General features: G+C 41.3%; 1 protein-coding gene across 9 annotated transcripts in view; it reads left to right on the top strand.

Moving 5' to 3' along the window:
• Positions 1 to 26,002, top strand: part of herc1 (HECT and RLD domain containing E3 ubiquitin protein ligase family member 1) — a 228,449-nt gene that overhangs the window by 151,826 nt on the left and 50,621 nt on the right. For 7 of the 9 annotated variants that reach the window (XM_078532507.1, XM_078532509.1, XM_078532504.1 and 4 more), the window contains 10 exons: positions 662 to 862; positions 6,260 to 6,434; positions 8,315 to 8,582; positions 10,063 to 10,276; positions 10,757 to 11,013; positions 13,967 to 14,094; positions 14,188 to 14,321; positions 17,518 to 17,718; positions 22,565 to 22,692; positions 24,538 to 24,737. In XM_078532507.1, coding sequence (XP_078388633.1) covers positions 662 to 862; positions 6,260 to 6,434; positions 8,315 to 8,582; positions 10,063 to 10,276; positions 10,757 to 11,013; positions 13,967 to 14,094; positions 14,188 to 14,321; positions 17,518 to 17,718; positions 22,565 to 22,692; positions 24,538 to 24,737 — 1,906 coding nt within the window. The remainder of the gene's footprint in view (positions 1 to 661; positions 863 to 6,259; positions 6,435 to 8,314; positions 8,583 to 10,062; positions 10,277 to 10,756; positions 11,014 to 13,966; positions 14,095 to 14,187; positions 14,322 to 17,517; positions 17,719 to 22,564; positions 22,693 to 24,537; positions 24,738 to 26,002) is intronic. The other 2 variants (XM_078532511.1, XM_078532510.1) reach the window with 1 other exon arrangement.

Here is a 26,002-nt window from a genome sequence, read left to right as displayed (position 1 = left end):
GTTTGTCCCATTGTCCTGGACTACTCCTATCTGCAGAAAAGGTTTCTCTGTCATATTTTCCTTTCTCTGAGAGAAAAGGGGAAACACTTCACTTCCAATCACCGCCTTCCCAAGAGATGTGATTTAAGATCCAGAAACTGGCCGTATAAGGAATCAAATCGATTTCTTCATTCTTTCATGGGATGTGAGCATCACTAGTGAGGCCAAAATTTGTTATCCATCCCAAATTCCCTTTTGACAAAGTGGTTGTGAGCCACTGCCTTGATCGCTGCAGTTGATCAGGTGTAGTTGCACCCAAGTGCAGTTGGAAAGGGAGTTCAGAACTTTGACTCAGAACCATATCATTGTCACTAAGTCCAGATGGTGTGTGGCTTGGTGGGGAACTTGCATGGTGGTGTTCCCATGTGTCTGCCTGCCCTTGTCTCTTTAGATGATAGAGGTCACAGGTTTGGAAGGTGCTGTGAAAGGAGCGTCAGCAAGTTGCTGCAGTGCGTCTTGTATATGGTACACAATACTGCTACTGTGCGTAGGTGATGGTGACAGTAAACGTTTAAGGTGATGGATAGGGTGCCAATCAAGCGGGCTGCTTTGCCCTGGATGGTGTTGAACTTCAGACATACAGCTCTGTCCTTATTGATATCTTTTTGTCTTACCCATGCAGAAGACTGGGACATGCTAGATGTTGATGAGGATGAGAAGCTGACTGGAGAGGAGGAGTTTGAACTGTTAGCTGGACCCCTTGGCCTGAATGAACGTAGAATTGTACCTGAGCCGGTACAGTTTCCCGACAGCGATCCGCTGGGAGCATCTGTTGCCATGGTAACAGCAACCAACAGTATGGAAGAAACCCTCATGCAAATAGGTTGGTCTAACAAAAATATATTATGCAATAAAATTGGAATTGTTTACATCAAATTATTAAATACCTGAAAATGAAACATTACCAAGACAGGTTTCGCAGGAAAATTGAGTAGAATTCCAAATGCTTCGGTAATTAAAGATTCAATTTATTCATCGCTGTAGATCATCGGCGCTGAAAGATCAGTTTGTAATTAAATTAACAATATGATTCACTATCATTATAGAAAAAAACTTATTATCTTCCTTTCATTTATACTTTTGTTCCAAATTCAAATGGACTGTCCTCACTTTCATTATTATATAAGGGAAGGAACCTGGCCCTTTCTGGTGCTAATTTAGTTTTCATTTACAGGGAAGTGTTATTTTGTTGTATTATTACTGTTTCATTGCAAACCTCTTCTGTTAGCACTTCCTTTGGGCATTTCATTTGTATTAGCTTCCAGTTTACCTCCAAATGTTGTTGTTTTTTTTTTTGTCCCCCTGTTTCCTCTTAACATTTAACGAACTTAACTGCTTTTATTTGCTCAGGACGTTTGGTTGTTCTTCCATTGCCTTTCTGTCTTTTTTTTTGGAGTACTGTAATAGCCCGAGGAATCTGAATGAGTGCATGAGATACCGTGTGGGGCAAAGAAAATTTACATGCAGTGTGATCTGTCGGGTTAGACGGCAAAGGAGGATGAGTTTTTATGGAAGAGTTGCTAATTTTTGAGTAGTTAGACTTTATAAGAATATTAAAAATAGGAGCAGCAGTAAACCATACAGCCCCTTGAGCCTACTCTGCCATTCGGTACCTTCATGGCTGATCTCAACTCCATTTTCTCGCCCACTCCCATATCCTTTGATTCCCTGAGAAATTAAAAATCTGTCTATCCTAGCCTGGAATACACTCAACATTGGAACTTGCACAACCTTCGAGTAGAGAATTCCAAAGTTTCACAAAGCTCTGAAATTTTTCCTCATCCGTCCTAAATGATCGACCCCTTTATCTTGAGACTGTGCTCCCCATGTTTTAGATTCTCCAACCAGGGAAGAAAGCCTCTGTATGCCTTGTCGAACCCCTTCAGAATCTTGGATGTTTCGGTGAGATCGCCCCCTCATTCTTCTAAACTCCAGAGGGTGTAGGCTCAATCTATTCAGCCTCTCATTGTAGGACAACCTTTGTGAACCTTTGTTTTACTGCCTCCTTTTAGATACGGAGACCAAAACTGCACACACTACTCATGCCCTACACAATTGTAGCAAGGCTTTTTTATTCTTGCACTTCAATCCCCTTTAAATGAAGGCCAACATGCTGTTTGCCTTCCTATTTGCTTGCTGTACCTACTTGTTAACTGTGTTCCTTGAGGAATACACCAAGTCTTGCTGAAAATCAACATTTAGAAATTTCACACCTTTTTAAAAAATATTTTTTTTATTCTTCTACCAAAGTGAATAACCCCTCACTTCCCCACATTATACTCCCTGTGCCACATTGTAGCGCACTCACTTAACCTGTCCATATCTGTTCACAGCCTTTTTGTGTCCTCCTCATGGCTCACATTCCCACCTTTGTTTGTTTCAGCAAACTTGGATACGTTACTCTCTGTCTTTAATATGGATTGTCAGTAGTGTAATGCTAACATTGAAGAAAGAAAAGAGCTTGCATTTATGTGGCATGTTTCATGATCAGTGCCCTGACCCACTACAAAACCCAACAAAGAACTTACTGAAGTGTAGCTACTGTTGAATTGTAGGGAAATGCAGCAACCAGTTTGCACAGATCAAAGTTCAGCCAACAGCAGTGAGATACATAACCAGACACGGCCACATCTTGCTGAAAAATACCACTGTGTTAATGAGGCACACAGTTATTAGTATGCAAATCAGCCAGCAAATTCAGTGGATTAAAAGAGGTGGCGTGAGTTGCAAATTTCTAGAATTTACATCACCCTGCCATTTGTTTCATACAACTGGCACCTTGCCCTTAGCCGCCCCATTACTTAACTTATTATATTTGCTTGTTAATTGCCCATTAAACTCGCTGTAGAAATTTAGGGCTGGTAATTAACGATGCAAGTGCCTTTTTAACAACCTGACAGTTGTTACTGCAGCAAAAAAAATCAACCTGAAGATGGCACAAAATGACTGGAAAAACTCAGCAGGTCTAGCAGCATCTGTGGAGAGAGAAACGGAGTTGGTGTTTAGAGTCTGTATGATCCCCTTCAGCGCTGTGAAGAAATATAGACATTAAGTGAGTGGACTGCAAGGTGGCAGATGGAGTATAATGCGGGGAAGTATGATCCAGAAATTGAAGAGTTAAAACTGTGGAGGCTCATTTCTCCAGGTGATAAATTGCACTTGGAGATTTTTTAAAAATATATCATTGGTCTACCATAGCCATGGCCAGGCTGTTACCAGGTCACAGTTTCAGCATGTTAGAGCGCAAGAATATTTTGAGGTGAAGGGAAGAGTCTAACTGGACACGACACCAGATGATCCGTTCCAGCAAGATCAGCCCAATATATTTCAGTGAAGATGATTGAGGAACAAATAATGATAGAATACTGGGGGGATCTCTTGTTCTTCGTGACATGAAACTTTTTCGCCTACTTGAGAAAGTAGATTAACTTCTCATCTGAAAGATGGCGCCTTGCCCAGTTCAGCACTCTCTCTGTCCTTGGATATCAGGTAATGTGCTCAAGCCTCTGGAGCAGATCTTGAACTCTCAATCTTCTGACTCTCAGATGGGAGTCCTACCACTCAGCTTAGGCTGAAAACAAAGGTGTGGTTGCATACTGCAACTTCCTGTGTTATTTATTATATCATAAAATCATGGCTTGTAGTTTTATAATTCTGTTTGTATTTATTCATGGGATGTGGACACTGCTGGCAAGACTGGAATTGCCCATCCCTAAATGCCCTTGAGAATGCAGTACTGAGCAGCTGCCTTAAACCGCTGGAAGTCCACGTGGTGAAGGTACTTCAGAAGTGCAGTTAGGTGGAAAGTTCCAGGATTCTGACCCGTTGACAATGAAGGAACATTGATATATATCCAAGTCGAAGCAGTGTGCAACTTAGAGGGGAACTTAGAGATGCTGGTGTTCCAGTACACCTGTTGCCTTGTTCTAGAGGTAGATATTGAGAGTTTGGCCGACTCTGTCGAAGCAGCTTTGACGAGTTGTTGCAGTACATTTTGTTGATGGCACGCGCTGCAGCCATGGTGGAGGCAGTGAATGTTGATGGTGGATGGGGTACCAGTCAAGCAAGTTGATTTATCCTGAATGGTATCAAACTTAAGTGTTGTTGGAACTGTACTCAAGCAGGCAAGTGGAGGGTATTCTGCACCACTCCTGAGTTGTGTCTTATAGATGGTGAGAAGGTTTAAGGAGTCAGGAGTGAGTCCCCAGATAATACCCAGCCTCTGAGATGCTTGTGTAATTATTTATTACAGTATTTAAATGACTGGTCAAGTTAAATTTCAGTTCAATGATAACCCCCTAGGGGCAGAATTTTCCATTTGGTGTGCGGGCACGCGCCCAACACGCCGGAACGTTAAATGATGCGCGATGACGTCGGGCATGCATCCCAACATCATCGCGAAGTCGTGCGATATTTCATTCCCCATGCGCCCACCAATAATTATTAGGCCTATTAACACTATTAACCGGGTAATTAACCTGAAATTTACGCTGCCTGTCCAACCTCACAGCTGGCGGGCGGGCAAAAAGGCCAAGCGGCCTTTACGTTTTTTTAGGAAACTTCATCCACGAGTGGGATGAGGTTTCCTAAAGCTTTTACAAATTAAATAAAAACTTCTTTGAAAAATAAAAACATGCCCCGTCTCATGTGACAGTCACATGAGGGGACATGTTTCATTAAATTTTTATTGTATTTATTTTTTTTAAAAGCACTTCAATCTCCCTGAGGCAGCTCCGTGCATATGCACGAAAGAGCGCTGGACCCGACTCTCCCTCCTCCCTCCGCCCGTACAGGTAGCGTTCAGCGCTGCCGCTCACAGTCCACGCAGGGCAGGCCTTAATTGGCCCCACAACTGCTCCCAACAAACGGAAAATCCTGGCCTAGAAAATTGGTGGTGGTTGGATCCAATGATAATGTCAATAAATATTATGGGCAGGTGGTCAGACTCTCTTGTTAGAAATGGTCATTGGCTGGCTCTTGTGTGGCAAGAACATTGCTAGCTACTTACCGGCCTAAGCCAGAATGTTTTGCTTGCATGTTGGCACGGTCTGCGTCATTATCTAAGGAGTAGTGAATGGAACTAAACACTGCAATAATCAACAAGCATTCTGACCCCCGCCTCCCCCTCCCCACCATCTTCGACCTTTTGCTGAAGGGATGGTGACTGATGAATATTGTTGGCCTAGCACACTGCTGTCCTGTGGCTGAGATGATTGGCCTCAAATGACCATACTTTTTTGCTAGGTTTGAGCCTAGCCAGTGTAGAGATTTTCCCCATTTCCCATTTACTTCAGTTTTACTTGGGCTCCATGACTTTGTCCATATTTGGACAAAGACTTTAAATGGAACTGAGTGGTCATGAAGATTACTATTGGGCAACTGCTGTTTGGTAGCACTGTCAACGACCTCTTCAATTACTATGTTGATGATTGGGAATAAACTGATGGGGCATTAATTGACTACATTGGATTTGTGCTGCTTTTTGTAAAGAAGCATAGCTTGTATCCATAATTTAATCTGCACAGCTTTAGCACAGAAGAATAGACTCCTGCAGTTCATATTGAATCACAAGGTATAAAAGCTGGAAATGTGTAGACTGATAAAAGTAGTCAGGCGTCTGCTAGGACTGAGATGATACCCTAGGTGGGAAAGTAGATATGAAGAGACGTTTTGGGTACTGGGGCAATGACTATTGGAGCAGAGAAAATTCAGGCTGTTCAACTAAGGGTTTTGATAATCTTGCCATAATCACACTCTTCCCTCATTGACAGAGGGGTCAGCGGTTTAAAACCATCATTGATAATGAGGAGACAGGTTACAGAGATTTTTTTATGCAAAGAATTGTTGGAGCATAGAACGTTTTGCTATCGGGCACAGTTGAAGCAGGTACTGCAGCTTCTGAAGGGAGAATCAATGAATAGTTGCACCAAAGGAAGGTACATTGCCTTTGGGAGAAAGCCGGGTAGCGAGATTTGTTTTACATTGTTTATGCTGGCTCTTTGCTAACTCACAATGGGCTTAAGTGGTTCCCTTCTGTCCTATAAGCCTCTTGGGCCCTAGCTTTTCCCATTTCAGTTTATCGTCTCCTGCCTTCTGCTCATGTCCCATATTGCCTTGTGTCTTCTACTCTTCCACCCTCCACAACCCTTGTTGTTATGTGTGCCCCAGTTTCTGCTCCTTTCCTCGCACCAGTAACATATAACTTGAATGTTCTGTCAAGGTTGCCTTGGATCTGTAGATAAATGTTCGTCTGGCAGAGTGACACTTGGAGAACAGGCAGCTGCCCTGCTTAACCCACATGACCGAGTTATGGCTTTGAGGAGAGTGACTGCAGCAGCACAGGTGCTTCTGGCAAGGACCATGGTTATGAGAGCCCTTTCATTGCTATCTGTCAGGTAGGAAGACTTTTAATTTTTTTATGATTGTTCAATGCCAAAGTGGCAAAAGCATGAGATTAGTCTAGGACATTTTAAGAAATTTATTGTTTCTGCATGTAAATTTCTTCTTGTTTTAAACAATTGTTCATTTTCCATATGCTTTCAGTGATGTTTTAGAAAAAATCTATTTAACTTCAGAGATTTTTTTTCTGTATAGTTTTGATACTGGCTGCCTGAAACCTTGTTCACAAACTTGGTGACAGGTATGACCCCGAGATGAGCTTCCTACTACACCTTCATGACACTGCGAAGGCTGCCTGTTTCCACATCCATAATATCACCCTGCTCAACCCCTGCCTCGAGCTCATCTGCTGAAACCCTCAACTATGCCCTTGTTACCTCCTAGATTTGACTATGCTAACACACTTCTGGCTGGCCTCCAATCCTTGACCCTCCGTTAACTTGGGCAGTACAGCTTTGGATAGCCTCATGACCTAACTGGCACCAAGTCCCATTCGCCAATCATCCTTGTGCTCACTGACCCATATTGGCTCCCGATTAAACAAAGCTGTGTTTTTAAAAAAATTCTCATCCTTCTTTTCAAATTGCCCTGTGGCTCCTCCCTATCTCTATAATCTCTTCCAGTGCCATGACTCTCCAAGGTAACTATGTTTCTCTAATCCTGACTTCTTGAGCACCCCTGGTTTTAATTGCGCCACTATTAGCAGCCGTACCTTCAGCTACGTAGGCCCTAAGCTCTGGAATTCCCTTCCTTAACCTCCCTACCTCTTATCGCTCTCCTTCATTAAGACACTCCATAAAACCTACCTCTGACTAAGATTTTGGTGTTAAGATCGTAAGAAAAAGGAACAGGAGTAGACCGTACAACCCTTCTGCTATTCAGTGTGATCATGGCTGATCATCTGTCACCTGTTTCCCATATCCCTTGAGTTCCTGAGTGGTCAAATATATATCTGTTTCAAGCTTGATTATATTCACTGGTGGCGTGACACCATGCCAATGCAGCACCTAGCTGAACAAGCTAGTAAGTTGCTTCTCTAATAATAATTAAAATTCATGTATGGCAGCTTTAAAAAAATGCCTGGGACCAGACATCGGTTTTTAGATAGCTGGGTTTGAGATATTGTACCTGTATATTTTTTTTGAAAAGTTGATGCAGATTACTTCATTTAAAAACAAGGAAAGTTTTTCCTTGCCCCGTTCCCAGCTTATTTTTTCTGAAAGTGGTTTATCAACATGATCTCCAACTTGATGTGTCATAAAAACAGATAGTTTATGCACTGATTAGGATTGTTCTGACACTATTTTTATTTCTGCTCACTGTAGCACATAGTAGAATTCCATAACGCAATCATGAATCTTGAAGTATATTAGTATTGAATTTCATTTTGCTGTCCATTACAAAGGAATTTCATATCCCATGTAGAGCTTTGTTCTGTTGCAGCATAAACTATCAGCCTCTTCATTTGCAGTGTGTCCAAATCATTTTAAATGGCACTTGCGCTTTCTTTAATGAGTTGCATTCATGTAACAGAAAACTCAGAAGGTTGTCCTAAACTTTGTGTAGAAGGTGATAATAGAATTTGCATTGTCTTCAGTAGTAAATACCATTTCTGAATTATCTTACCAAACAGAATTAGTTATGTGTTTTAATTTTCTAAGTTACTTTGCTTAGAACCAAATCTATTAATAATTATTTCCTTTCTGTAGTAAAACTTGGCACTTGATCACCTTGGGAGCATTATTTCCCTGATGAGAAATTTGAGTTAAGAGTGATATTTTTTATAAAATTCTGTGAAGAGTGTGAAGAAATCTTTTTGTTCTCAAGAAATGTTGCTGGTATCTCACTGCTGTGCCCTTCCATTTATTACTTCCAGTGGCTCTAGTTGCAGTCTAGCAGCAGGTCTGGAGTCTTTGGGATTGACTGATATCAAGACCCTGGTTCGGTTGATGTGTTTGGCTGCAGCAGGTAGAGCAGGTCTCTCCCCGAGTCCAGGTACCACTAGCACATCAGATCGCCCTCGTGGAGTTCACAGCAAAGTCAACAAGCCAATTTCCTGCCTGGCCTACCTGAGCACCGCAGTGGGCTGTTTAGCTTCTAATAGTCCAAGTGCCGCAAAGCTACTAGTTCAGCTCTGTACGCAGGTAACATCTGCAAACTGTACAATTATTGTTGGCTTAGCCTTGTGTTTATATGGCATGTTTCATAACCTCAGGGCTTTCCAGTCAATTAAATACTTGGGAAATATAGACATACCTGTTGCAGTAAAACTGGTTGACTTCCTTCCTACACATTTTCCTCCTAACTCTTTCTGATTTGTATTTTCCTTTCCTAAGGAGATGTTGCCTAGCCTTCGTTCAGCTCCTCTCAGCAAAGTGGCTGAGATCAACCACTCTGTTTGGGAACCTATTAGTCTGTTCCTCTGTCCCACCACTCTGCCGCAAAACACATTGCTCCCAGGAATCCAAGCTTTGTGTGCGTACGTGTGTTCTGAATGGGCAAAGATTTTAATTTGTGTAAAACCCATCCACTTACACAGGGCTCAAACTAGGAGAAATACGCTTTTTGTAAGTTTTTTTAAAAAAAAACAGAAAGCAACTCTTTACTTTAGCCATTCTCAAAAAGTAATGTTGAATTACAACTACCCCTCGGTTAGCACTCCTAAAGTGTTCGTAAACAATTGCGTGGTAAACAAAAACCTGCCAAACGAAAATCATTTTCCCATCAGAAAGCATATAATAAATAAGGGTGGGTAACATTACTGAACTGTAATTTTTACGTTAAAAATCTGTTGGCTGCTTTGAACCTAACTGGCCAAGAAATCCTCTTTCTACTACCACTCACTAATACTCTTATTACTCTGAATGTAGTACTTACTATTCTTTCTATTTGCTAATTCTCTTTCTCCTCGATACTCTTAATATGGTACTACCATTTCCCACCAGCTGCTTGCCACTTCCCAACTTCTAGTCCCTCCTCGCTCCCTTCCTCTCACTGCCATTCGCTCCCTCCCGCTTGCCTTCCCTCTTGCCAACCCTCACCTGAGCCCTCGCTTATACCGAGGGTTTGGGAGAGGAGCAGTGGGTGAGGCAGTGATGAGGGATAGTGAGGGGTTTGGGAGAGGAAAGCAGCGAGCAGGAGGGAGTGAAGGGGTCAGGAGACGTAAGAGGGAAGTTAGCGAGGGAGTCGGGAGGGGGAAGCGGGAGGGAAGGAATAAGAGGGTTGGGGAAGGTTGGTGACGAGTAAGGAGGAGTATTAGGAGGTGGTGAGAAGTGTTTTTAAAAAAAACAAACTGAGCATACGCAGTTACAATGCCATTCTTGTCGCATGTGCAGTAACTGCGCTAAAACGAAAATTGAGGCAGTGTCATCCGAGCAAGTTCCCTAAATTACAAACCCTAAAACAAATACACACTATTGCAACATGCATGAGGATAGCTGTATTAATGCACCATTTTAAGCTGATAGCAAGTATCAAAGTGGAAAAGCTGGCCAAAACTTGCCCTTAACTGTTATGTCTTGGGTCAGTTGTTCGTTTTCATAATGTCTGCAGAAGGGAGATGGAAAAGGAGGGAGTTGTCAAGTTTTGTGGGTCAAAAACCACCATCTTTCCTTGTCTTCCCAGAACTTGATCTCAGCAGCAACAGGTATGAATCTCACTACCATAGATGATCCCATTCAGAGAAAGTTCCTACCCAGTTTCCTTAGAGGTATTGCTGAGGAAAATAAACTTGTGACATCTCCAAACTTTGTTGTAACCCAAGCATTGGTGGCATTGCTTGCTGACAAGGGAGCTAAACTAAGACCAACCTACGACAAGGCAGAGATGGAAAAAAGAGGTATGTGCTGTCTCTCAAGTTGTCATGTGAAGGTGAATGTGGTGTGAACTGTACTAATTATGACAAGCTCTGTTTGAACAGTGATATTTTAACCCTTGAGCAGCCACATAAAATTATTGACTTTAGGCTAAAATGCTTGCATGGTGTTTGCATCCATGATGACTTTGCCAACACTAGTTTTTTTTCTGTTATGCAGTTTATCTACATACTGAGACAATGACCAGTGGGTCAAAACTTCACTTCTGATTTACTCATTTTATCTGACACGTATTTTACTTTGTTGCTAATCTGAAGATTTGAAAGTAAAAATCACCTTAATTTTAAGGAGGTTAATTTTTTTTTAAGTAATGCAACATTTTATTAAAGAATTTGAATGATCAGTTATATGACACTTTGTAGCAAGGTGAGTGAAGTACCATCGCTTTGTTGTTTTCTTGGCCATCATTCACTGGGGATTGTCTCACTGTTTTGTTTAAGCAGGTTTTATTGCCCATTTGTATGCCCATCCTTCCTATGATCCTTCTGCTGTAGGCCCTCTGGAACTGGCTAATGCCTTAGCAGCTTGCTGCCTCTCATCTAGGCTGTCTTCCCAGCACAGACAGTGGGCTGCTCAGCAGCTTGTTCGGACTCTTGCAGCACACGATCGTGACAACCAAAGCAAACCGCAGACTTACGCTGATATGTCTGGGGATCTACGGAAATGTTCATTCATGAAGCTTGAAGCGCACCAAAATAGGGTAAGAAATACGCTTTCATACCCGTAAAGATTGTTACGATCTGGTTACAGACCATTAACCTGACAAGAAATCAGAATATCTCATTTTAACCAATAGAATTACGCCGCAAGACAACTTTTTTAAACAAAACGCAAACTTAATTAAACAAAACAAATACAAGTTAGTTAACACTATAGCTTATAACTACGTATGCTATGCACTCAGGTTTACTTCTTACTTCCCCCTGCCAAGAATTCTCTTATAAGACACATCAATCCTAAAAGCTATTCACTTCTGTAGGGACCATCCATAAGTATGCCACAGTTCTCTGGAATCCAGCAATTCTCAGACGTAAAACTTTCATTTACGCTCTCTTGGCTGTGGAGGCCACAGTCCCTTGTTCTGGTTACCTTTCCAATACTTCCAAGCTAATCTGGTTCCTTTCTTTTGCAATAAGATACCGTGAGGCCTACTGTAGATTCTCCCACTAGCTTCAAAATAGGTAATCTTCCAGCTCTTGTTCGCATAAATTTCAAACTGAGATTAAACCTCACATGAGTCAGTGATGAAGTTAGTGTTTTACTCAGTTAGACAGACCTGCACTGTAAGCAGTCATTTATTTTGGCTAACTTCTCTTGAGCTGCAAACTACAAGAGGCCCAAACTAAAAACCTCGCCCAGCAAAAACCCCCATAAATTGAAACCAAAGAACCTCCTAAGCTCCACCCACCTCCATGACAATGTAGCCTGCTCTGGGCTAACCTCAAACAGACCTCTGAGCCAATTATCCCTCACTTACAATTTCTCCAGCTAAGCCCACTTGCTGCTTTATAACTCTATCTCTTCTGACTATTAAACAAGCATGGGTAATCTTTTGAACTTCCATTTCTTTGGGTGTTCTAGCAATCACTAAAGCCCAGCATTTTCATTACCTTACCTTCACAACAATAATCTTCCCAGAGCTAAACATTACCTTTAAAATATTAACATGAACCATGAAACAGATATTTGCAAAAATATGGACTTTTTCCTTTTGTTACAAAATATTTCAACTTGGTAGGTCTTGATAAAGTAATTATAAGTAAAATCTCGGAATTGCCATTATTTGGCTTTTTAATACCTTACCAAATTCATTCAGCTCTTGGGCATTAGTTGCTCGGAAGTAGATTGCTGTGATTTTGGATGAAGAGGGTCAGGAAAGATTCTGGCATTTATCATGATAAAGGCCATCTTGAACTGCAGTCAGTCATGGGGTGGGAAGTGGTTGTTTTGTCTAGTAGATGCTGGCTGCCCTACTTCTAGTTTTTGTCTGAGCATTAGGGGAAGTCTGTATTTTTTTTTTCAGAATAAAGCAAAAAAGCAGAGCCTGGGAACAGAAACAGAAATTAATGCAAAGCAAATGTTTAGAAAATATCCCAGAAAAAATAGTAAAAGTATGATGAGTAATCTACCAAGCAAGTGGAAATGATTGGAATTATACAATTATATTCATAATGGGAGAATTAGATGGCAAGATTTGCATTTATATAGCACTTTTCATGACCTCGTGACATTTCCAAAGTACTTTACAACCAAAAAGTACTTTTTTTAAAAAAAGTAGTTACTGTTGAAATGTAGTTAATGCAATTGGATAAACTTCAGTGAACCTTGCTCCTCCTTGCTGTGTTTGCGTACCTCGAGCTGCAACACTGTGCTGGAACCACTGGAGAAGTTCTGTTCCTTTTTCTTGTCTGCCCATCACCAAATTCTTACAGGGCTGCTCTGTAAGGCACCTTGATCTGTTGAGACACATAAAGCATTTTGATTGCATGATTTCAAGCTGGATGGGAATGGACAGAGGATTAGTTGGTTCTTGCCTCATTATTGGACTGATTTCAATAAAAAGAAAGACTTGGATTCATCTAGCAAGTTTCACAATCACCGGACATCCCAAAGCGCTTTGCAGCCTATGTACTACTTTTTGAAGTGTAGTCATTGCTTTAATGTGGAAAACAAAGCGGCCAATTTGCACACAGCAAGTTCCCACAAACAACAGTATGATAATGACCAGATAATCTGTTTTGTGATGTTAACTAAGGGGTAAAGTTTGGCCAGAACACCAGGGAGAACTCCCCTGCTGTTCTTCAGAATAGTGCCATAGGATCTTTTATGTCCACCTGAGCCAGTAGACAAATCCTTAGTTTAGCATCATTCATAAGATAGAACCTCTGACAGTGCAACAGTCCTTCAGTACTGCATTGGAATGTTAGCTTTGATCAAGTCCCTGGAGTGGGACTGGAACCCAGGACCTTCTGACTCGGAGGTGTGAGTGCTACCAATTGAACCACAGCTGACACTAAATAATAAATTTTGGACATTGAAGGCATCGCCAACCTAAAACCAGTCTGAAATTCTGCATAAATTGTGGAATACAGACCGAGACATGGCAAGTTCGTGAATGCACTTTTTTTCTGGTCTCTGATTGCCCTGTTGCTGCCAGTGAAAGCACTTTGCCCAAGATGAATTTCCGTCCCTGTATTTGATGTTCCTTGAGCTGGATACTGTGTGTGTGTGCGCGTGCGTGTGGTCGTCTTCATTTGAACCTCCTCTGTACCCAGACCTTGCTCTTACTCTAATTGAAGCAAAGTACTGGGATGCTGGAGATCTGAAATAAAAACAAAGTGCTGGAGAAACTCAGCAGACCTGGCAGCATCTGTGGAGAGAGAAACAGAGTTAGCGTTTCTAGTTCCTCTTGCCCACCTGCCTTTGAGGAGCTTGTGTGTCTTCGAATTCACTGAGAGTTTATTGAAGTTATTAATGTAGTACCTGCTATACTGAATGTAGAATTGAATGTTATGTCAAACATGGTGCTACCATATGTATTGTTAGCATTGATGGGGTTGTGCTATAAATCACTTATAAGTACATCAAGTCTGTGTTTTAATTGCTTTGATGTAAACACATTTCTAGGGTAGTCTTTTTTAATTTCTTTAAAGGTGATTACATGTCAATGGTGCAATAAAAAAGGTCTCCTAGCAACAAGTGGCAATGATGGGACTGTTAGAGTGTGGAGTGTCACTAAAAATCATTACACCTTGCAGCAAACATGTGTCTTCAACAAAACGTGAGTACATTTTAAAATTAATGTGTGGATTATTTGTAGTCAATGAGTTTCCACAAGTAATGTTGAAAATTGCATTGATTTTTTATTAAATAGGGAAATTATTTCAGAAGACCTGGGCAGCCTGGGTTCTCCTTGTGACCCGAATTTGTCTCTTATTTGTTGGAGCGTTAGTGGCAAATACATTGCAGCAGCACTAGAAAAAGTGGTGAACATCTGGCAAGTCACTGGTATGGAACTTAATATTTTTATACGTCATAAAGCAAAATTCATGAAGTTACTCATTTTGATTCAGAATGCAAGATAATTTAAAAGTAAAATGGAACAGCACAAATTCCCACCTGTTTTTTATACCACCTTGAAATGTTTGTTGACCAATGGGGCTAAAGCTGATAAGTTCCTTGGACCTGACGGCCTGTACCCTAGGGTCTGAAAAGAAGTGGCTGCAGAGGTAATGGATGCATTGGTTGTGACCTTCCAAAATTCCCTAGATTTTGAAAAGGCCCCAGTGGTTTGGAAAACTACAAATGTAAGGCCCCAACTCAAGAAAGGAGGGAGTCAGACAGACAGGAAACTAATACGAACATATGAAATAGGAGCAGAAGTAGGCCCCTCGAGCCTGCTCCACCATTCATTAAGATCATGGCTGATTTGCTTGTGTTTTGAATTCCACATTCCCATCTACCCCTTGATAACCTTAGATTCTTGTTAGGCAAGAGAATCAATCTATCTCTGCCTTTAAAAATATTCAGTGACCCCCCCCGCCTCCGCCACCACCTGAGGCAGAGTTCCAAAGTCGTACAACCCTCAGAAAATTTTTCCTCACCTGTCCTAAAAGGGCAATCCCTAATTTTAAAACAATGCCACCTAGTTCTGGACTCACCCACAAGAAGAAACATCCTTTCCCCATCCACCTTGTCCATACTGTTCAGGACCTTATATGTTTCAATCAAGTCACCCCTCACACTTCTAAACTCCAGTGGAAGCACTCCAGTCTGTCTAACCTTTCCTCATAAGAAAACCCACTCATTCCAGGTATCAATCTAGTAAACCTCCTCTGAACCGCCCCCAACACATTTACATCCTTCCTTAAATAAGGTAACCAAAACTGCACACACTATCCGAGATGTGGTCTCACCAATGCCCTTTATAACTGATGCATAACATCCTTACTTTTATGTTCAATTCCTCTCATAATAAAGGACAGCATTCCATTAGCCACCTTAATTACTTGATATACCTGCATACTAACTTTTTGTGACTCGTGCACCAGAGCACCTAGATCCCTCTGCAGCTTGGAATTCTGCAGTCATTCTCCATTTAAGTAATACTCTGCTTTTTTTTTATTCTCCCTGCCAAAGTGAATATCTTCACATTTTCCCATATTATACTCCATCTGCCATATTTTTGCCCACTCACTCAACCTATCTATACCCATCTGCAACCTCCTTAAGTCCTCTCCATAACATACTTTTCTACCTATCTTTGTGTCATCTGCAAATTTAGCTATCATGCCTTCACTCCCCTCATTTAAGTCCTTGATATAAATTGTAAAATGTTGAGGCCCCAGCAGGACTCCACTTGTCACATCCTGCCAATCAGAAAAAGAGCCATTTATGTATACTCTGTTTTTTGCCAGCCAGCCAGACTTCTATCCATGCTAATACGTTATCCCACCCCCACCACCACCACACCATGAGCTTTTATTTTCCGCAATAACCTTTGATGTGGTACCTTATCAAATGCCTTCTGGAAATATGCGTTAGGCTAACTGGCCTATCATTGGGAAAGTGCTGGAATCAATTATTAAAGAAGTAGTAGCAGGACTTTTAGAAAATCAGAATACAATCAAGGTGAGTCAACATGGCTTTATGAAAAAAATCGTGTTTGACAAATTTATTAGAGCTCTTTGAGGATGTAACCAGTAGGGTGGATGTGTATTTGGATTTCCAAAAGGCATTTGACAAGGTGTCACATAAAAGGTTACTACACAAGATAAGAGCTCATGTGCTGGGGGTAATATATTAGCTTGGATAGAAAATTGGCTAGCTAACAGGGTCGGGATAAACGGGTCATTTTCAGTTTGGCAAACTAACTAGTGGGGCACTACAGGGATCAGTGCTGGGGACTCAACTGTTTACAATCTGTATAAATGACTTGGATGAAGGAATCAATTGTATTGTAGCCAAATTTGCTAACAGTACAAAGATGGGTCAGAAAGCAAATTGTGAGGGTACAAAAAAATCTGCAAAGGGATATAGATAGATTAAGTGAGTGGGCAAAAATTTGACGGATGGAGTATAGTGTGAATATGTGAGGATATGTCTCATTTGCTAAGAAGAATAGAAAAGCAGAATACTATTAAAATAGAGACTGCAGATTGCTGCAGAACAGAGGGACCTGGGTGTCCTGGTATCACAAAAGGTTAGCATGCAGATACAGCAAGTGGGCCTTTATTGCAAGGGAAATGGAGTATAACAGTAGGGAAGTCTTGTTAGAACTGTAGAGGGTGTTGGTGAGACCACACCTAGAGGACTGCATACAGTTTTGGTCTCCTTATTTAAAGAAGGATATACTTGCATTGGATGCAATTTGGAGAAAGTTCGCAAGGTTGATTCCTGGGATGAAGGGGTTATCTTATGAGGAAAGGTTGGGCCTATACTCATTGAAGTTTAGAAGAATGAGAGGAGATCTTATTGAAACATAAGATTCTGAGGGGGCTTGACATGGTAAATGCTGGGAGGATGTTTCCCCCTCATGGGGGAATCTAGAACTAGGGGGTACAGTTTCAGAATAAGGGATCTCCCATTTACATCAAAGTTGAGGAGGAATTTCTTCTGAGGGTCGTTATTCTTTGGAATTCTCTTCTCCAGAGAGCAATGGAGGCTTGGTCATTGAATATATTCAAGGCCGAGTCAGATTTTTGATCTTTATTGGAATTGAGGTATTTGGAGGACAGGCAGGAAAGTGGTGTTGAAGCCACAGTCAGATCAGTCATGATCTTATTGAATGGTGGAGCAGGTTCAAGGGACCCACTTTTCCTATTTCTTATGTTCCTATGTTGTTGTTTTCTTCAACCAGTATTCTTGAATTTTTTTATTATTACTCCTGTTTATAAACTTGGTATATGAGTAATGCAGGTAACCTGCAAAAGCATGCTGTTCTGATGCTTGACTTAAGATCAAATAGCTTTGCTAGTAATGTAAACGCATTTGACCAAAGGACTGATAAAAAAGGGTCCATTTTCCAAGTTTGTATCCCTGCCAGGAAGCACTAGTTGAGATTTGAGCATATGCTACCCACTGTTAACTGTCCCAGTTGAAATGAATTATGGCAACCTGTGTACAAAATTTCCAAGATGTGCTCTTGGCAGAAACACAAACTCCAAGTTATCCTCATAAAGTGAAGTATTTTTGTCTTTTATAGGAGGCAAGGGGCTTTTAGATATACAGCCACACTGGGTTTCCGCTCTTGCCTGGCCTGAAGAAGGCCCAATAGCAAGCTGGGCTGGCGACACTTTAGAAGTTCTCCTTGTAGGACGATTGGATGGATCTCTTGGACTCATTGAGGTAGTGGATTCATCTACCATGCACCGACTTGAACTTGAGCACTGCTACAGAAAAGATGGTAAATTTTGCCTTAATTTATCAATTGCTCTGTTCCATTTGTAATTCTCGTCCATGTCGGGGTGCTGGCCCTCCTCCAGAACATTACTTGACTCTGGTCATATTCTCAGTTCTGCCATTAATAGCTATCTTTTGGACTAAGCCTTGAAATTCACTTCCATCACATCTTCCACTATTAAAAAAAATTCTTGATCATTAACAGACCAGACAAAAGTTAAAACTGTAGGGAAAAACAGTTTCATAAGGTTTCTCTATATTTATTCAAGTACAGTGTGCTTCTTAATCCTCCTAGGCCTGCAACAATTCAATTTTTTTTCAATTAATCCTTAGCTTCTGCTAAGGATTTTAATATTTGAGTTGAATATCAGATCTTATTCGCACCCACAATCCAGTTTATTTCATGCCTCAAATTTTGTTTGATAACTGCTGTGAAATGAAAACACAAAATGCTGGAAAAACTCAGCAGGTCTGGCAGCATCTGTAGAAAGAGAAACAGAGTGAACGTTTCAAGTCCATATGACTCTTCAGAGCTCTGAAGTTTTTCCAGCATTTTCTGTTTTTATTTGATTTCCAGCATCTGCAGTATTTCACTTTTATCTGCTGTGAAGTGCCTTTGTTAGTTTTACTATGGTAGGGGTGTTACATTAATGCAAGTTCTTTTTCTAGTAGTGAATATTGAATGATTAAGTTGCTATTGCTACATAATTAACAAGAGGGATCAGCAAAGTTGTCATATCTGGTCCAAAGCTAGCCCAATGAACAGACTAGGCAAGTTAAGTCTTGTGTGCCATTCCCACAGAATTAATTTACTAACTGTGAGTGGGAGTCGGCGATGGGATGAACTGCCTAGAATGTGATGACTCGCCAACAGGATGGGGAATAACCATGCAAAGGTGCAATATCCAGACAGAACTTGTACAGGAAGGCTCAAGTGGTCACCTTAAGTATCAGTTGCAAGGCGTTTAACTCTCAGCAGGTTGTTCTAAAGAGGTCCCTGGCCCATATCCTGCTTCCTTCACTAATGCTCTGAGAACCTCCCAACTTTGCTTGGATGATCAAGGTGGTGTAGCCCAATCTAATGTACTGGGCAACCTGATGAGCTAATGATAGTAAACAGGAGAGTCCCTTGAGATAAATTTGGAGCTTTGGTCACTTCTCAGTAGATTTGGTTACATAAACAACATGTAGGCAAGTGACTGAGGCAATAGTTCTACTGAAACAAAAACAAAAATAAAAATACCTGGAAAAACTCAGCAGGTCTGACAGCATCTGCGGAGAGGAATACAGTTAACGTTTCGTGTCCATATGACTCTTCAGTAGTTTTACTGATTGGGTGACCCAAGATGTTCTCATATCTTTTAATTATAAAAGGTTTGCAAGTTAACCTTCAGATTAGCATGATCACTTCGTGTGCGGCAGGTACACTACAGAACACTGCTTTTGAAATCTTGTCAGACTATGATTTAGTCAAGTACAAAGGCTGTTTGAATGCAGCTTCAAGGAGATTGTAATTTTTTTTTACATGTTTGAAGTAGTGTATCTCTATGAATATTCCTCGTTAATCTCAGCCATGTTCGAAAAATTAAAGTAAAGCTGGCAGAACTTGATTTTAAAAGAAATGGGTTGGTTCATTAGGTAACGAACCCATTCACTGAGCAGAAGTATCAACAAACCTTGAATGGATAAGGATGTAGTCCGAGATCATAAGAAATAGGAACAAGAGTAGGCCCTTCGTCGCTTTAAGCCTATTCTGTCATTCAATACAATCATGGTAAATTGTCTACTCAGCTCCATCTTCCTACACTTAACCCGATATCCCTTGGCTCCCTTAGTATCCCAAAATCTATCAATCTCAGCTTTGAATGTAATCAACAACTGAGCACCCTCTGCTCTCTGGGGTAAGAAATTCTAAAGATCCACAACTCTTAAGTGAAGAAGTGTATCCTCAACTCAATCCTAAAAGGCTGACACCTTATTCCAATACTGTGACCCATTGTTCTAGCCTCCTTGGCCAGGGGAAACATCCTCCCAGCAGCTACCCTGTGAAACACTCTTATGAATAAGGTGATCTCTCATTCTCCTGAGCTCTAGGGAATATAGGTCCAATATCTCAATTTCTCCTTGTAGGATAGTCCCGTCATCCCAGGAATCAATCTAGTGAACTTCCATTGCATTTCTTCAGGAGACCAAAAGAGGGTTCATGTGGATTTATATGTAGATTCTGCATATATTTATACCTGTAATAGTATTTGACTTTTCATTAAGTTTGGATTAAGTATAACAATTCTTCACTTAGTATCTACCACGTACCCACAGAGTGCAGCATAGTTAGATTGGTTCTAAGATTGGTTCACATGCTTAATATACATATAAAATAATCTCTGGATATCATAGATGGGCAAAGCCTCAGGTAGTCTCCTACTTTCACACCCAATGAAGTCCAAGAGTTGCACCCTAATGATATATCCTTTATCCCAGCTACAAACCTTGTCGTCTTCATTCCTCACCCCTCTCTGTTGGATTGGGAAATGGTTTCAGCTTCTTCATATGTATGTTGGACAATCCATATGGTTTCTGTGATCAAGACCATCCCTTTTAAGGATTTTTATCATCCCAGCATATCTCACGTCAGTAGATAGTTTGGAGAGATTTGGGATACAGGAGCTACTGTCACTGGAGCAGAGAGGGCTTAGAGGAGCTTTTATGGTACTTTATAGAATTATTGAGGGTTCTGAGAACGAGATGGGAACTAATGTTTCCTGTGGCCAGGCATGAGGATGAGGGACCACATAGTCAATTAGGAGTGAGTTGTAGGAGCAAGAAATGCTTTGCCACAGGACGTGATTGAGCCAGAGACCATTGCATTTTTTCAAGGAATGAGAAAATATTTGAGGCAGAAGATAATACAGAACTACCTGGAGAGAGCAGGATAGTGGAATTAATATTGGACTCTAGCAAAGAGCCAGCATGCACATGTTGGGCTGAGCTATCTCCTTATGAACTGTAAACTTTAAGCATTCTAAATCTTCCACCCAACGAGCCCTACTTGTTTTCCTTTCTGAAAAGGTAGTGGTTAGGGCATTTTGGTTTATATATGTGGAAGGGTTGAGGAAATTTACTTTTCTGATCTGCCTCTTGGTCCTGAAAATGTTGGCCGTAGCTTCACAGATACCAGACACTTTGGCACCTTGCTTAAGTGTCCATTAATATGGTGAGCTCTTCAGGCTACTTGATGGGGCATCACAGGCCAGTCTGATCCAGTTCATGTACATGCACACTCACTTTCAGCAGAGGGATAATATTCACCTGCTCTAACCCACCCTCCCAAGATACGAAAGCTAGTTGTAGTGTCTTTTATGCCGCGCTGGTCACGATCAATTAATACTAGCATCAAACCAAGGAACTTGGAATCATTGAATGTTTTTCTGTGCTGTAAACATTCTGCCCCTTGAGCCCATGCCAGCTTTCTGCAAAAGCAGTTGAGCCAGCCCTGTTTCTCACCTCGTCCTGCAGTACTGCCAGTTTTTTTTTTGCCTTCAGGTGCTTATCCAATTCACTTTTGGAAGTCACCATTGGATTTGCCTCCACTTCTGTTTCATGCTGTGCCTTCCTGATCATAAGCGTTTTCTGTGTTCATGTTGAAAATAACAATTTTCCTCATGTTGCTTTTGGCTTTTTGCCAATCTCATTAAATTCGTGTCCTCTGGTTCACGACCCTTCCATCGTTGGAAGAAGTTTCTCTCTATCTACTCTGCCTGGACTCCCCATGATTTTGGACACCCCTATCTAATCTCCTCTCAGCTTTGTCTAAGGAGAACAACCCCAGCTTCTGCAATCTGTCCACGTAACCGAAGCCCTTCATCTATGAAACCGTTTGCGTAAATCTTTTGTGCACCCGCTTAAAGGATTCACATCCTTTCAAAGGTGCAGTGCCCAAAATTGGCCACAATGCCTCCTGTTGAGGCCAAGTTATAAGACCATAAGACATAGGAGCAGAAATTAGGCCATTCGGCGCATCGAGTCTGCTCCGCCATTCAATCATGGCTGATAAGTTTCTCAACCCCATTCACCCGCCTTCTCCCCGTAACCTTTGATCCCCTTACCAATCAAGGACCTATCTATCTCGGTCTTAAATACACTTAATGACCTGGCCTCCACAGCCTTCTGTGGCAATGAATTCCATAGATTCACCACTCTCTGGCTAAAGAAGTTTCTCCTCATCTCTGTTCTAAAAGGTCTTCCCTTTACTCTGAGGCTGTGCCCTCGGGTCCTAGTCAAATTGGTGCTTTATAAAGATTCATCATAACTGCCTTGCTTTTGTACTCCAAACTTCTATTTATAGAGCCCAGAAACTCATACGCCTCTTTAGCTTTCTCGACCTGCCCTGCCACCTTCAGAGATTTGTTCACATATACCTTCAGATCTCTCTTTCCTTGCACTCCTTTAGAATTGCACCATTTAGTTCATTTTGCCTCCCCTCGCTCTTCCTAAGATGTATCCCTCCACAGTGCTCGACATTAAATTTCATCTGTCCCATTTCACTAACCTCTGTCCTCTTGTAGTCTATCACTATCCTCCTCACAGTTCATTAGCTATATCTCTGAGTTTTGTCATCTGCAAATTTTGAAATTGTGCTCTGTACACCCAAGTCTAAATCATTAAAATGTGCAAGTCTTTTAAATCTGTTCAATTACACAAACCTTTTTTTCTTTGTTCTTTGTCTATTTATATTTTCAGATTTTAGAATTTCCATTTGGCTGATGATCATATGTTAAAGAGCTATAGTAGAATATCTTAATATCACCTGCATGAGTCTTGTTTTCACAATTACTGTTTGCTGCCTCTAGTTGCTGTAATGGCCATTGCTTGGTATAGTGAAGATAAACCATTTGCAGTGGGATATGCGGATGGAAAAATGCTGATTGGCACAAAAGAGCCTCTGGAGAAAGGAACTGTTATGATTGATGCATACAAGGTAGGTTAAAGTAATTCTGAGGCTGTGCTGTATCTCCAAGCTGCAGCAGCTAGCATCTCTTCAGCCCCTATCCCTCTGCAGTTTCTACCCCTTTCTCCCTGTCATTAGTGATTATTTTGTGGTGATTCGTTAAATTCACTGTGTGCCTTTGTCTGCCTGTGTGCCTTTGTCTGCCTGCATCTGCGTGTGGGATGTGGTGATTACAGATTAGAGGTGTCAGTAATGATCTTGCAGCTTCATTCTCTAGGGATTAATGTAAATGGAAAATGAGTGGTGGAGGGGGATCTAATAAAGGTGTTAGAAAAGTAAGGGAGACTTAGAGACGCAAGTCCTAAGGATAACACGCGGAACTCGAAGAAAGCTCTTATAGCTGTATTAATATTATATGAAGATCAATGAATGAGCAGGTTGATAATCATATCAGTATCTTAAGAAGGATGTGGTCGGGAGTGGCGTGAGGATAATGGAGACATAAATAACGTTCGTTTTTCACAAGAGGAAGAGGAAGGAGGTTATTGTTTCTTTGAAGTGAGAAGATTCAAACAGTGGCCTGGGGTTAGGGCAGGGCATGACTGGAATGATGGACCAAATAGACTTTTATTACTCAGGGGGTTTGTTCTTGATACTGGATTGCCTGTGACGTCATTAAGGCAGAGAAACTAGATTTTTCTAAGGACCAGACAACTGTATCATGTAATGAGCCATGTAGTTTTCTGCTGCATTGGAGCTTTGTGTGACCTGGATGCCCCATTAAGTCCACCATGTAAATGCTGAAAATGGGCACATCCTGAAATTAATCGGGGTAGTTTTTTCCCTTGAGCGGACATAGAAATACTTGGCTCTTCCTCGAGGTCTAAGTTTGTGTTACCATCACGCACCCGGAACAAATCACTATGCAAGATGATGAGTATGGTGCAGCCATTATACAGCCTGGTTATCCATCCAAATCGGATGGACAGCATAATAGGCTTATTATCCTTTGCATTTTTTATATACTATATAATTTGCATAACCCTGTTGGTTTTAGTCCTAAAATATTATTTCATATATTCTTGCTTGGTGTACTTCCTTTGTATCTCTCTCACTGCGATAGTCCAGTATGTCCTTTTAAGGCGATGTTCATGTCTTACCATTGCTTTTTTTTGAGTTGTGTAGTTTTTTCTTCCCAGGCCTCCAGCCAGACCTTCCAAAGCACTGAAACAAGCTTCCCTCAGTCATAAAAATTTAAGAACATAAAAATTAGGAGCAGGAGTATGCCACACAGCTCCTGGAGCTGCTCCATCATTTAATAAGATTCTCAACCTCCATGGTCTTTCCCACCCAATTCCGATCTGTCAGTAATCAGTTGTTGTGCCCAAGACCAAAAATGTTTTTGCCACTCTATTGACATCATTTTGCAAATACGCCCCAAAAACTGTGCAGCTCACGGCTGGATAAATTGAACTTGTCAACATTTACGCTGGTTATAAGATTATTCATGCCTTTGTGTTACAACTACTATTTTTCATTGCCTCCTAACAAAACTGCATACAGATGTTTCAAATACTTATATTCCTATGATTCTGCTAAGGTCTTATTTTGTTTAATCCTGAACAAAGGTATTCCTTTTTATATTAAGGGCCTGTTGGGTCACTGGTGTCTTCTTAGTACCTGCTCACCTTTTACGTTATTACGAGAGGTCATTGTACAAAAAATCCATGTTATCAGTCGCAAGATAACTTTTAGTGCCTGCACAAATTGGTTGACCAGTTTCCTTTTGAAAAAATAGAAATTTCGCAATTCTTCAGAAATGAAAAAACCTAACCCTGGTTGTACTCTCTTTCTCTCGCCCTTCTCTCAAACTAGGAAAGTATCACATGTATAAAGTGGGACCCATTAGGGCTGATACTTATGACTTGTGCCAAAGAAAACACCGTCAAGCTGTGGAGTTGTGTAGCTGGCAACTGGCATTGTCTACATAACCTTTCTCATCCGGCGCTAGTGAATGATGTTGCCTGGTGTAGTCAACTAGGAAAAGGTTTCAAGCTGCAGCTCATGTTGGCCAGGTAGATATAAAGGTTAACTCTTTCAAAGCATTAATTTTTGTTGAAAATGCTTGACTTGGATGATAAAATGCCTTTATTCAGTAAGGAGTTGTTACTGAAAATGGTATTTTAATCAATTGTAAGAAGATTGTTCGGGAAATAATTCTTTGTTTGGCACTGTTATACTATGCCATAATACCATGTCCAACTGTATTATTTACTGACTAACTGCAAGAGTATTTTTTTTATATTAAAAAAAAACTTACTCCGTTAAATCTACTTGGTTTCTGTATGCAGCATTTATATGGTTCTAGATGGGGTAATATCCCAAATATCTGATCCGGATCAGACCTAAATTAATTTGTGGAGGTGGAGAGGAATCATATGACTTGAAAAGCCTTTGAAGAAGTACTCGCTGAGAAAATCTCTTTCAAAAAGGTTTATGCATACCAAACCGCTGAAGGGAAGCAAGTAGAGGTATTTGTCACAGTAAAGACATTACAGTAGAAAGATATTGAGTTGACCACCCGAAGATTTATACTCAGCCCCTCTTGGTAAATATAAATGACCTAAACTCTCAATGTTAACACAGGATAATTAAGTTTTCAGGTGGTCCAAAGCTAGATGGTTGGGAAGTGTTGATGGAAGGAAGTCATACAAGAGGAACTGTAGGCTTTCCATGTGGGCTGATCAATGGTAAATAAAGTTCAATATTGACAAATGCAGGACGGTGCATATTATGAGTATTAGTCTAAAGTAGGTTTGCCTGCAAAGACTCAGCTTGGCCCATTATAATAATTATTATAACAATGTTATATTCCCTGGAAGAATTTGTAAACAAAATGAAGTTCGTGGATGCAATGCATTAGGAAGTTGGCTGCAGCAAGGGAGACCAGCTAGGAAGTGGATCCAGCAGGGGAAGCGGAGCATAGTGGGCATAGTAAGGGGAGGGGAGCAGAACTGGGGCAGTAAGGGAACTATGCGGTCAGCGAGAGGAAGGGAGTGGGGCTAGTGAGAGGTGGGGACTGGAGCTGGGGCAGCATGGGGAGGGGAGCAATTCACAATGGGGTCAGCAAGGGGAGAGGAACAGATCACAATGGGATGGGGGAAGAGGAGGGGAGCACGATTGGGCCATCAAGGGTAGAGGAGTACATCACGGTGGGCTGGCAAAGGAAGAGGAGCACAGCATGGTGGGACCAGCGAGAAGAATGCAGTGGGGTGAGGGAGAGGAGGGGAGCACAGCAGGGCCAGCGAGAGGAGGGGAGGGCAGCACAGTGGGATGGGGG

The sequence above is a fragment of the Cetorhinus maximus genome, chromosome 30, assembly GCF_964194155.1.
Source record: "Cetorhinus maximus chromosome 30, sCetMax3.hap1.1, whole genome shotgun sequence".
Lineage (NCBI taxonomy): Eukaryota > Metazoa > Chordata > Chondrichthyes > Lamniformes > Cetorhinidae > Cetorhinus > Cetorhinus maximus.
This window is presented reverse-complemented; position numbering and strand designations above follow the sequence as displayed.